Here is a 14,261-nt window from a genome sequence, read left to right as displayed (position 1 = left end):
GCTGGTTTGCAGGTTGTGGTTATGTAATGAGATGCCAGTAGGGCCAACAAGCTCCTCCTCAGTGATTCACAGCAGCAATATGACAGGCATTTCTGAGTTGATTGGGTCAGCAGAACAGCTATCAGTTTGCCACTTGAGTCTCTCTGCACACTGCAGTGTTTTATAAGGCCTGAAATTGATAATGTGTTCAGATTAAATCATGCTTTACAATGAGTACTCATTGTGTCTTTATTTAAAACTATTGATTATGCCATTCTTAGTGATGAGGTGGTGAAGAGTGTAAAGATGATACTAGGGGAGCAAACTTATACAGCTACAACTCATGACAGCATTGTATCAACTATGAAACACATGCTAAGTTCAAACAAGGGGATATCTTTAATCCAACCAGTTCAGTGGAAAACTGATGGGATCAGACCAGAAACCTATTTTTGTACCTCTCCGGATTTTACTGCCCTTTGAATTTAAGAGGCACATAGTTTAAAGTCATCAAACGTCACAATCAAATCATACTCTAACATACCACTAGTATTCTAATGGAAAACTTTGTATATCTGAGCTAAGAAGGGTAGACTTAAGGTACCACAGTAAAAACAGAGCATGAAAAACTCAATGAGGAATCAGCTGTATCACAGGAAGGGCTTAGTGGCTCAGATACGAAGTTCAGATGCTAAGCAATGGAACAACTACATAATTTCCTGTCAAAAACTACTTTGCTCCATTCTTTAAAAACTACCTATTAATATCTGGGTTTCTGCTAAAAGCGAAGTACAATACTCAAATTAAGTGCAAGGCAATGACCTTATCTGTCATGACTGTGCCAGATATTCGGTAATAGAGTTAGCATGGCGCTGCTCTTTGATGCTGTGCAATATTTCTGGTGAGCAACACCAAGCTTACCACTCCTCATGTCTGTGATATATTGCAGCCAATGATCACAACGACTTGGAGGAACATAGCAGGCCAGGCAGCATCAGAGGAGCAAGAAAGTTGATGTTTCAGGTCAGGACCCTTCTTCCGTCTCTGACTCCAGCATCTGCAGTTCTTGCCATCTCTGATCACACTGACTTATCTTGGTGATGGAAGAGGTATCATGGCTGGCTGTGGAGATTCTTGTGGCTCAACATATTCCCAAGCTTTGCTTCTCCATACAGGCCAGCCACATTGAAGACTGTAAACTAAAGTCTGCAATGTCCTACTTTGAAATCTATTTCCTGAAAATTTAAATATGTAAAAGCATCAGTTCTGAAAATTATCTCAATGAGATCTCAGATGGCTTGTAATTTTCTGACCTGTAAAGCTGTCTTTCCTTAATTAATAATACACAACTTTGCAGCAATTTTAAAAGAAAATAGAAAATTGCATTTCTACACATTTCACAACCTTATGATATCCCAAAGTACTTAACTTTTAAAGTGTAGTCACTGTTGTAATATAGAACATATTGCACAAAAACTGGAACTTCTTTCAATTCACAGATAATTCAGAAGATTGAAATTGCTCCAGTTTCAAAGGCAAGCTAAGAGTGGTAGATGGATCATATTTAGACTGAATCACGAACAAACCGACAGGACTAAACTTTGTCAAAAACGTTTAGTAAAGCACAAATTGATGCCAACAGCAATTTCTAAGTGGTGAAATGACGCACTATTTCTTTGTGCATGTTGATGCAGGAATACTAAATATTAGGGTATATTCTTTTAAGATTCAGCTGAGGTTTATTTTGATAGAATACAACTTAGTTCACAAGATTGCTTCCTGGACTGAGAGGGTTTTCCTATCATGAGAGACTGAGAAAACTGGGTCTATACTCTCTGGAGTTTTGAAGAATAGGAGGTGATTGCATTGAAATATACAGGATTTGAAGGGCTTGACAAAATTGACACTGAAAGATTTTCCCACTTGCAGTGGAATCTAGAACATGGGACACAGCCTTAAAATAAGCTGAGACAAAGAATATCTTTCTGAGCTAAAGGGTTGAGAATCTTTGGAATTCTCTTCCACAGAAAGCTGTGACTGTTCCGTCGTTCAGTATATTTAAGACAGATAGATTTTTGTTCTCTCAGATAATCAAGAGAGATGGGGACTGGGTAGAAAGTGCAGTTGAGGTAGAATATCAGGCATGTCAGTACCGAATAGGAGAGCAGGCTTGAGGAGCCACATTTGACTCTATGTATCATGTTTTCATAAAGACACAGAGATCATTGGTTCAGATTTGCAGTGATTCCTGTTTTCCAAACCAGTGGTTAACCTACTGAACCACAAAGATTTCCTGAAGTTCAACTTATAATTGTTTTACTGGTAAAAATATAAACAGAAAATGGTGTGAAATATACATGTGCAACTTATCACCCACATTTTGCAGAGTACATAAAAACTGCAACAGAAAGCTCCACAGAACACATTTCATTGCAGCTGAAAACATACAATAATAAATCTTGTATTATTAATATACTTTCATATAGACCTATAGAATAAAGATCCAGTATCCCTTTGAAAAAGGACTGCACCAGTCTTTATATAAGATAAACTGAGAATTATGAAGTAATACACTTAATAAAAGCCTTAAGCAACCCATTTGCCTGCCTCTCCAAGCAAAATGTTATTACAGGTACCTTTTCAAGTCAGGTGTATTTGACTTCAAAATTAAAACAATCAAGAAAAGAAAACATGATCCAAGATTTTTTGAGATTTTTGTCCGAAGAGTTTTATAGTAGTGAAAGAGAAACAACTAATTGCATGAGATACAAAAATATGGCTAACATAATGCACAAGAGAAAGGGAGCAATATGATATTCAGGAAAGGAACAGTGATTAATTCATTACTGGGAAGAAGGAAAAGTAAACAATATATAAATTAGAGAAGGAATAAAGGAATGATTCAAAACTGGGAACAAGGCAATCCTTTTGATAAAAGCCCATCTCTGTACAATCATAAACAAACAGCTCCACTTCTGATCTTACGATGGAGGGAAGGACATTGATGAGCAGATGAAGATTGCTGGATGCTGCCCCTAATGAACTCCTGAAACATTATCTTAGGACTGAGATGATTGACCTATGACAACCACAATAATCTTCCCTTGCGTCAATTGCCAGTGACTTCGCTTTTACTAGGGATCTTTGATGTTGAACTCAGTCAATTTTTTTCCATATGTTCAACATGGACTGGTTGGACTGAAGGGTCTGTTTCCATGCTGTATGACTCTATGACTGAACAATGACCTTCCTTCTGGGGGGAGGGGTAGCACACAAACAGTCTGCCTCTCTCCCAGCACTGTCTGTAAACTACTGACCTGGGCTTTGGCTGAGAAGTAGCAAGAAACATTGATGTTACAGTATTGCCAAAGAAGGACAATCTGCAACAAGAAAGAATCTGACCAACTCTCCATTGACATTGACAAAGATAATCAACTTTGCTAGACAAAAGAAACTGGCCAATTCAAGTTAGAATTGGAGGTTACCATTCAGTGCGCATCATGGTCAGTGATGATAGATTCATTACCCAAAAGTTCAGGGAAATGATTTATTATGGGTTGATTTTCCACATCTTGGCTAAATGTAATTTTCATCAAATTTCATGGAGGGTTTCTCTCTATGAGGCCTATTGAGTTTCTATTTGGGATCATCCCAAACTCATCTGCCACACACCAAACAGCCCTTCTCCCAATTCTCCCACCCATTGTGGTCGGATTTACTCACTGCTGCTGGGATATCCCAGAATTACAGGAACCAGCACCGTCTTTTAGAAGGTTGTTGTGCTCTTGGTTAAGTGCTGGCAGTGTGGAGCTTCCCTGTACGATTCCTAATGTTTTCCCTGGAAATGAGGAAATTTGTGAAATGCACCTGGACGTCCTGGTAGGTCGGGATGAGGTCATAGGAAGGTTGCCCTCTTCCCACAGAATCAGCAGATGATGCCATGATATCAAACCATGAAAGACTGGTACATGGTTGCCAGCTGGATCAATGCACTCTCAACTCTTTGGGGAATGCGCAGCAATGCCGAAGGTCATGGACCTTCTCTATTCCACCGGGGTAAGTGCCACCATCTTGACTTTGCTACCTCATGCTCACTCTATTTCTGCTACTGCACACACCTCCCACCAAGGCTTATGCTGTACACTCTCACTATTGCCTGCAACATCATCCCTGCTCACTTTCACCCATCTGATTCACTCAGACCACTAAATGTGTATGTCCTCTGTCTCTCTTGCTCACTCCCTTGGGACACCTCACCACTTTTACCTCACCTGCACTAGTACCAACACTAATAGCCATGCAATTTACTTTCATCTCATTCAATCCCTCCCTTTGTCTAATTCCAGGAGAAAACAACCTACTGTAGGGCAAAAAAAGCCAAGACAAGTGTTGGGGGTGCCCAATATTTGGCTACTAATTCTCTGTGATCCTGATCATGACTACTCCGAGTGGCCGACTAACTGTCCCCACCTCCCTGGATGAAGCCCTTGACTGACTGCATGGAAACTCCCTGACAAGTGTCAGTTCCCCTGGATTTCACATGTGACTACTTCCCTTAGACCTTAAGACATGGCCATTTGGTTGATGCACATGTTGTGTGTCTGCAAAAGGCTGCTGATGCATGCTGTAATATCAAGATAGGATACTTCTGTACTTCCCACCACCTTGACTGATAACTGCTAACATCCATGATAAGCTGCCCAACTTTCTGTCAGTGTTGAACACTAAAGGCAAGATAGAAACACTGCGTACCTTTAAGCTCTGTCTGAGGAGCAAAGCGCAAAAAGAGAAGGCAAGGAAATCATAGAATCCCTACAGTCTGGAAACAGAATTCTGAGGAGAACACAAAGAACACAACTTCCACTATTTGGCAGAATTCTGACTTCTAGGTCACAAAGTTATGCCCTTTTCTTCTCCTCCCTCTGGTTGGCCCAGGGGAACTGTTAAACAGCTGTATTTTTTTTTAAGAATCCCTACAGTGTGGGAACAGGCCCTTTGGCCCAACCAGTCCACATCTCCCTCAGAGCATCCCACCCAGACCCATCACCCTATAGCCCACCTAATCGACACATCCCTGAACACTACTGGCAATTTAGCATGGCCAATCCACCTAACCTGCACATCTTTGGACTGTGGGAGGAAACCGAAGCACCCAGAGGAAACCCATGCAGACACAGGGAGAATGTGCAAACTCCACACCGACAGTCACCCAAGGGTGCTATCAAACCTGGGTACCTGGTGCTGTGAGGCAGCAGTGCTAACCACTGAGCCACGGTGCTGTAACCACTTAGGCAAATGTGAAGTGAGTGTGAGCTGAGACAGTGAGTGGGCAGTCCTGAGATACTCCCTGATCTAGTCCATGAGCTGGGTGCCTGATCCTGTGTACAGTATGTTCTTGCAGCAGCATTGCAATGAACTCCAAAGTGCAGCATTTAAGTCAAGAAAAAGGCCTCATTTGACATCTCATATGATTTTCCCAGGGAGGTATAGCCCTTGTCATTGAGGGCATGGGAAGTTTCCATTCTATGAAGCGCAGGAATAGAGAATTGGATGAATAATTAACACAGCCCTGTTTCCAGACAGCAGTAACATCATGGGTTTATTCCTTTTTCCTCTCCTTTCCAGAATATGCTGAGTCATGCTGATCTATGTGTTCTACAAGGATAGGCAATTATCTGGCTATTCAAACTTCTCTTCTTCATGTGAGCAAGTGGGTTTTGACAAGCTTTTTGACATTGGGTGGCATCACATGCAAATCTAATCTTGTCATCATTTGATGATCATGCATACATACTTCTTAATGGGAATCACTGAATAGTGATTAGGAACAGGAATGCTGATTGATTTAAATGAAGAACATTACTTCCTGCCAGTAGTCTAGTCAACAGCTCTTAAGTGAAAATCAAATCTGGTACCTTGTGACTTGTATGGCTGCAATGCTGTATTACAGTACACAACTAGGTTAACAGCCACTAATTTCAGCAGGAATCAACTATGGCTTAAGGATGAAATGGAGTAAATGTGATGAAGCAGGAATATTTTTCTGACTTCCTTGGACAAATTGTACATTTGAAGAAGACTGGGAGGAGACATTACTTAAAAAAATGCACATATAGACGCTTAGGGAAAGAAGAGGAGATGGGATTAGGACTAACTGAATGACTCTTTTTTTTTTAAGTTTTCAAATAACTTACACAGGCACAATGGGCTGTAAGGCTTCCACTAACCTTTAAAAGTCTAAACTGTATACCATCACTTTTAAATGTACAACATTTAACTTTATTTTTAAAATTTTATTTAGGCTGAGAAGAAAGGGATACTTTCTCTTTCAAAGTTACCCATGATGCAAGAGTTAGGATCAATTGGATGAGACTAACATGGCGTTACTGGTGATGGTGGCAGATAATGCTGTAGTTGAAACAACTCCACACTTGGAACATTTGAGCACCAAACTGCTACGGGCTTCATTTGCCTGACTTGAAACAAATGCAAAGCAAAAATGAGGACAAATAAAGACTCCAAGTTTAAATGCAGCGAAAAACAAACAGTTGAGAAAAGCAGCACAGATGTAATTATCTTGCAATATTAGAATGCAAGAAATTGGGAGTACAATGATTAATTAATTAACAATTGAAGTGAAGACATTTTCTTTTGCGAGATGGAATATTTTGTAGCTTTTTCTTGAGTATATGTTGGTAAATTTAATAACTCCAATCCCTTGAACCTGTATTGCCTGAGCCCTAACTATGACCCACATTGCTTTCAATTGCAATTCTGTATTTCTCTTCTTTGTGTACTCAGTCTCACGGATGCAAGGTACACCCAACTATTGTTTTTATCCATCACTGTTAAGGGTTCACACTGAGTGAGATTCATTTTGAGAAGTTCCCTGCTTCAATTGATTGATAAGTCAACAGGCATGATACAGAAGTTCTTCTAAGTGTAGAACAGATAATTAATTGTCCAAAAATCATTTGGCATAGCACCAACCAATATTGTGGTAAGTTACACAGCAACTCTACTCTGTCCTACTATTGTAGACTTCTCCCTGCAGTCCCAAAGGGCATTGTCCCAAATTTACCCATAATGGACCCATATTCCCAAAATATTAAAATGCACTTGACCTTAGAAAGTGTGAAGGATCAGAGCGAAGCTGAAAATCATATCCTGTCATAATTCTGATGCAATAAGAGGAAACCTGGGGGACCTCAGTGACAGCACTGTGATCAACTGTGGATTACAGCACAAATGATTTTTCTATCATACCATCCATTTAGCCCTTTAATCAGTTGATAAGTGAAGACAAAATGGGGGACACTTGTCTCTCAGTCTGTGAGATGTCTTTACGAACTTTGCAGTCCTACTACAGGAATGGGGGAAGGATTATTTTCTGTTACATTCTTTCATAGATTGATGTTTGCTCTATCACCAGTTTGTGAAGGGTAATCAGATGAACAGTTATTCTAGTGTCAGAGTAGCTGCCCACATTGGCATAATATGGCGTAAGAGAATCAGTAAATGTTTATATATTCCTCAGTTCATGAGGAATTACAGAACCTGTAGAATACACAGAAAAATCAAAGGAATTGTAAGGGTAAATTTTTAAAAATGATTGTACTAAATATTGTTTACTCAAGTGAGGACAAGAAATCCCCATCCTAAAACAGCATATATACATAATTCAGAAGTAAAACAGCAAGTTTAGTAATTGCTAATTTCACTCATTCAATTAATGAGGGATGCGTAAAGTAGTTATAATTGAATTTTCATTCGCCTCATCAGTGAAATGACCCAGGCTCTCATTCTTCATCTCTGCATACCTGTTTATGTGAAATAATTTAGTTGAAGTAAAATAATGTTTCTTATTAAGTTGGATGTTCTTTTAAATTTGTATGACAAGAATATATGTGCGAATTTGGATACGCGCACCACCGCAGTATTTTCTGCTCATTGAAATTAACCATGCTGGAATCCCATGAATTAGCACATTCCAATTTCAGAAACACCCAAGAGTTACAGTGCATAGTGAAGATCACTTAGCACATCATGTCTGCACTGGCTCTCCAAATCAGCACCATGACCTAGTGCCAGTCTCCTGCCTTTTCCCCCATACCCTTGAATATTAATTCTATTTAAATAATCATCCAGTGCCCTCATGAATGCCTTAACTGAACCTGCCTCTATCACTCTTCCAGAGAGTGCATCCAAGACTCAAACCACTCGTTGGGTGAAACTGTTTTTCTCACATCATATTTGTTTCTTGTGCAAATCACTTTAAGTCTATTCTGTCACAATTTTGACACTTTTACAAACAGAATTTGTTTCTCTTGATCTTTTATATCCAGGCCCATCATGATTTTGAAAACTTCTACAGATCTCCTCTTAAACATCTTCTCTCCAACGAGAACAGTCCCAATCTATCTTCATAACTGAAGATTCTCATCTCTAGAATCCCCATTCTTGTAAATCTCTTTTTTACTCTCTCCAATATGTTCACATTCAGGGGAGACCAGAATTGTACATAATACTCTGAGGTCCAACAAGTGTCTTCTACAAGTTCAGTAACACTTCCTTGCTCTTGCACTGTAATATATACCCCTGTTAATAATACCCATGAGACTGCATACTTCATTAAATTGCTCTCTCTGCTTGCCTTATCACGTGCAATGATCTGTGCACATATACACCTGGGTCCCTCTGCCCTTGCACCCCGGCTTTATAACTGTACCTTTTACTTTATATTGGCTGTCATGTTCTTCTGTACAAAATGCATCACCTCAGACCTCACTGCACTGACCTTCTTCTGCCATCAACCATCCACATTCCACCAATTTTTGAAATTCTCAAGACTTCGGCCAGTCTCAGCTGAGCTTTTTGATGTATTACAGCTGCCTCTCTATTTAATACAGAGGGCTCCAACCTAGCAGGTCACTCTGAAATGCATCACATTCCTTCTTTTCTAATCCCCACTGATGTGCCACATTTCCCATGGGCTGTACATCTTTTATCTGCAATATTCCTTTTCAACTAAATTCTGTTGATATTTGAAAGAGATACATGGCAATCACTTACACTTTGTTTGTGACTGTTATTTCATATGTACTACCATACTATTAGTCACAGAATTATCTTGGTAATCATTCTACTTTAACTGGATTTACTGGGCTCCCTGATGTTTCAACTCTTAATTCAGTATTTAGGCTAAGTTGGCCTTAGTAATTAGAATGATCCCTAGTTTGATCCCTGCAGGGATTTGAGTTATAGCCCTACATTAGGCTTCAGTGATCTCTAGGACTGTAAAGATAAATCATCAGTCAAGGCTGTTGTTTCTCAAAACCATTCAGTTAGTTTTAATGGAGGTGCATGTTTATGACAAGAGTGCGATTTAAAAACATTTAGTATCTCTGTTTAGACAGAACAATGTTCACTTGAGTGATCCATGAGAATGTGTCTAGAACTCAGCCCACCATATCTCAGTGGCAAAAGCATCATCATGATATAATTGGTGAAGATCAGGTGCACACATTCAAAAAAACAAGAGGGTAACTTCTGTCTATAATTGTGCTTTTTATATGGCAGAGAGGTTAGTTTATTTTGATACTTCAGACTATATTCAGAAATCACAACTTGTCTAAGATGTTAATAGTCATTAGCTTTATGGGTATTACTTTATCAGGACAATCAGTAACTACATATTTCTCATCAATAGTTCATCCAATAAAAAGCCTGAGCAGCATCCTATGGCACAGCTTAATGTTCAACTTTTAATTAGAAATCCATAATTTATTCTTTAAAAAAGTCACAGAAGATCCTACCCACAATTACATGGTTATTTATACATTCAATCATCTGACAAGGGGACAGTCAATTATTTAATAGAGCTCTCTGTTTGAAAAATGCAATTGTTTTTGCTGTAAGAGCAAGTCTGAATTGTGAATATTGCAATGCAAGGTACACTTTGTATTCAATTAATCACTGCAACTGTTAATAATAATTGAACTAAATACTGGCTGCCAAAAACAAAGAACATCTATAAGACCCTTGCACCTAAATTATCTACATCCCTGATATCCATTCTAAATTTGTTTTCCTTGATTCACTTGGAAAGTAAAGTGAAAGGATTTTTAAATTCATTTTACACTTGATTTTTTTCCTAAGCTCAAACAAATATGATTCTAATCTATATTATGATATTAGCGTTGTTATCAAGTAGTTTGTAGTGACAGTGACCAAATTTAATAGCATTCTGAAGAAGATTCTTAACAGGCTCAGACATTAACTCTGTTTCTCTCTCTCCACAGATGCTGCCATACCTGTTGTATTTCTTCAACATTCTCTGTGTTTGTTTTGTATTTCCAGCATCTACAGATTTTTGTTTTTATTAATATGATTCTGATGACAGAGACGTTCTAATTCAGCATGTAGTCTCAGTAGCTTTTACAATATCTCAGACCAAGGAGTTCCTACTCTTTTAGATTAGAATACAGTGACTTTGGAGCACTGGAGACCCATAATGGATTAGATCCTAGTTTTCACATGCCATAACATGGTCAAAGCTCACTTATTAGAGAGTCAGTGGCATAGTGGTAATGCCACTGGACCAGTAATCTAGAGGCCCAAACTAATACTGTGAGGGTATTGGTTCAAATTTACCACAGCAGCTAGTGAAATTTGAATTCATTTAATACAATGTAGAATTGAGTAGTTAGTCTATAATTATCAATATCATGTCGTTAGCAGCAATTATTGTAAAAACCCATCTGATTCACCGATGTTCTTTAGGAATTGAAGTCTTCCATCATTAGCCAGTCTGGTCTACATGTGACTCGAGATACATAACAGTGTGGTTGACTTTTAACTGCCCTCTGGAATGAACTAAAAAGTGGCTCAATTCAAGAACAATTGTGGATGGGCAACACACATTGGCATAGACCATCTAACGCACATCCTATGAAAGAATAATTCTTTTTAAAAATGGAAGCCCAAGGATAAAATATTGGCAACGTAAGATCCTACTTGAAAAGCAGTCGATATATATTAGACAACAGATTAGTGATTCGATGCTAACAGTGTGGCAAAATGACTAAAGCATTAAGATGAAGTTTCCCCTGTAACCCTTGCACCCCCTGCTCACTCCCAAACATCCTGTTTGGCTGACATGCCTTGCAGCCATTTAAAGGCAGTGAAGGGAGGGCAGTGGGCGCCAGGGTAGACAGGGCAAGGTGGAAGGGAAATGCAAGCATACTTGGAATAAGGCCTCGAATGGACAGTGGAGTTTTGACAAAAAGGTACCAAACCCCGTCCAGTCTTCAGGGAGCCATCGGCCTTCCTGCTGCAGGTAATATTCCAGATGCAGTGGACGAAAACTCTTAAGTGATCGTTAGTTGGGCATTTAAAGGCCTGAAGTGGACCACAAATGAATGGATCGACACGACCCCTACCAATGACATGATGTGCAAACTATGAACCTACCACTCCTCCACCTGCAGACTGGCAGGATCTGTAAAAATCTGGCCATCCTTTCTGAATGAAATGGGACATAAAACACTGAATATTTTATGGCACAGAAAGTAGATTTTGGCCCACTTACCTAGCTGACAAATAATAATCTACCCTTAATGCAACAGCGAAATGTTATAAATATCATCTTCATAAAACTTCAAAGCCACTTGCATAGTGACTAGCAATGGCTGTCTACCCTGCTCTGAAGTTGTAGCTGTGATGGCAGAATGTGGCATTTTTACATAAGGATATCCTCAATGAAGCAGAAATGTCTGTTTCTTGTTGAGTTTCAGGTATGAAAAACATTCCCTGAACACTCTGGTGAGATGTGACTGACTTCTCAGAGAGTTTTTCATATTCCTCCTCCTTCTACTTCCAACAGATTGTCCTTTTCTCTGTGTAACATGTGCTCATTTTCTCTGTCACACTGTAGGTCATGCACTCTTAGTGGGTACAAGCACTATGTACAGGATCCTTGAAGTCAGCACAAAGTCTTTTAGCACTTGCCACACTAATCCCTGTGGACTTCAGCAACTTTAAATTGTACAAACCAATGACTTTGACAAATTCAGCAGTGGTGAGCCGTATTCAATCAACAATCAAATTGAAAGTAGTTGACAGTTCCTTTCAAAAACAGGGTAGTGGGAATCTACTTGCTGCTGAATTGGTGTTCAGCTGGTGTTTAGTACATTTAAGGCAATGTGTCAGTTGCAGTGGTGAGCTCCAGCTGGTAGCACTGGCATGAAAGGAGCATTGGGCCTGACTGACACAACAATATGCCTACTGCATATACCCAGTGCATGCTCCCTGTGCTAACAACAGACTAACAACCTATTCAGAAAGACATCTGTCCTGGCCCAAACCATTCAAGAACCAAAATGCTATCTGTAATGCCAAATAATGGGCAACACAATATCAAATGTTGAGATCTTGCTCTAGCCTCCAGAGATCTGAGGTGATGAGGGTTCTTTATGTGCTAAGATTTATGGTACAAATATTTGCTGGGACAAGAATCCCTCTGATCATTATTAAGGAGAAGTAACCTAAAACTACACTTAACCAGATCAGTCAAAAGGGTAATAGAAAACAGTCTTGCAGACAATTGTGTAAGTAATGTGAAAGGTTTTTCTGTTATTTGAAGAGGTACAGAGCTGTCAAAGACTGAAATGAACTGATGAAGGATGCTTGAGAAGAGGTTATGGCAAGTTTACGGGTATGGTGGAAATATAAATGAGTTTTTGCATCAATATTCACACTTGAAGACAATGCTCAACTATTAACAATTAATGATGATGTTGAGAATAAAACTGGTAATATTACCATAGTTCAGTTATATTTTTCAATAGAATTAACAATTTGAAAATTGGTATAACAACTGGGTCATTTCCTGTAAACTGGAATTAATTTAATGCAGTCAGTGTCTTTGGAAAAGAAGACAAGGCAGATTCAAGTGACTGTAGGCCTGTTATTTTGATCATCTGAAGGAAAATGCTTGAGGAAATCACTTGGAATGCACACAGTGTTGGTGCAGGTAGAAGAACATATTACGGACATCCAACATAGCTTCAAAAAAAAGATAATGACATTCAACCCATCATTGAATTCGTCATCACCAACATCATGAAGGCGATAGGGAGGGTCACTTAACTGGACTAATCAAGTAAAACCTGGGGCAAACGAACAGGCCAGAAATTGGGTATTCTGTGAAGAGTGACACACCTCCTGACTCCACTAAGCCTTTCCACTATCTCCAAAACACCAGTCAGGAGCTGTTGCATATTCCCCCCTTCTGAATGATCACAGCTGCAAAACTCTCAAAATATTCAACACTACGGACAAAGCAGACTGCTGATTACTATCCTATTCACTCCTTCCGTCAGCGGCAGCACTGTGTACCATCTGCAAGATGCATTGCAGCAAACCACCTAAGTTTGGAAATACATTGTCTTGTTGCTAGGTCAAAATCTTGAAATTCCCTTCCTAATAGCACTGTGGGTGTTATACCATACCAGCTGCAGCAATTCAAGAAAGCGGTTTACCTCTTCTAAAGTACCATTAGGGATGGACAAAAAAAATGCTATTCTCGCCACTGATGATTATAACCCATGAATGTTTCTTTATGTTGAGATTTTTGAAAGGATATAGTGCAGAGCTGTTGGATTAGTCTAACTCAGCAGGAGCTCCCTCCATAAAACTGAACTTAAACTGTCTAGAGGTCATGGTTTATCCCTGGACTTCCTTTCAGGCAAGAAAACATTTCTACTGGCATCATTTCAAAAGTTTCTAAAAAGTTTACTAATAGTGAATATATATTCCTGCTATTTTATTTTGTTGCTAAAGTATCACTGCCAGGTGCCTTCTGCATGAATAATCTACCTGGGAAGTAGAGTTTTCCTGATACTTCCAGTCTCCATAACATGTTCTAGGTCATTAACATGCATTATTTTAGAGGAGATCGTATTACACTTTGTCAGTACTCTGCATGGCAGTCTGTATCTTGTCTTGCTGACAACATTTATCTGCATTACTCTCTGCTGGGTGAAAGTGAGTGGTAACTTCCAGTAAGTTGTTTACCTTGAAATTGTGGCACAATTTTTCTACCATAGTTTCAAATGGGAATTCAGTCAAGATTGTCATTCCTGAAAATGCAGGCCTCCTGAAACAAGTGAACTTTACAAATGAGAGATAGTAGGAACTGCAGATGCTGGAGAATCCGAGACAACAAGGTGCAGAGCTGGATGAACACAGCAGGCCAAGCAGCATCATAGGAGCAGAAAGGC

The 14,261-nt window shown here is 39.3% G+C and overlaps 1 protein-coding gene across 1 annotated transcript in view; it reads right to left on the bottom strand.

Moving 5' to 3' along the window:
• adgrb2 (adhesion G protein-coupled receptor B2) overlaps nt 1–14,261 on the bottom strand; it is a 683,435-nt gene that overhangs the window by 70,323 nt on the left and 598,851 nt on the right. Inside the window, exon 25 of the mRNA XM_048613298.1 lies at nt 6,357–6,455. Within this exon, the coding sequence (XP_048469255.1) occupies nt 6,357–6,455 (99 nt within the window). The remainder of the gene's footprint in view (nt 1–6,356; nt 6,456–14,261) is intronic.

Source organism: Rhincodon typus, chromosome 27 (genome assembly GCF_021869965.1).
Source record: "Rhincodon typus isolate 14 chromosome 27, sRhiTyp1.1, whole genome shotgun sequence".
Taxonomy (NCBI): domain Eukaryota; kingdom Metazoa; phylum Chordata; class Chondrichthyes; order Orectolobiformes; family Rhincodontidae; genus Rhincodon; species Rhincodon typus.
The sequence above is the reverse complement of the archived record's forward strand: the minus strand, read 5'-3'. Positions and strand labels throughout refer to the sequence as shown.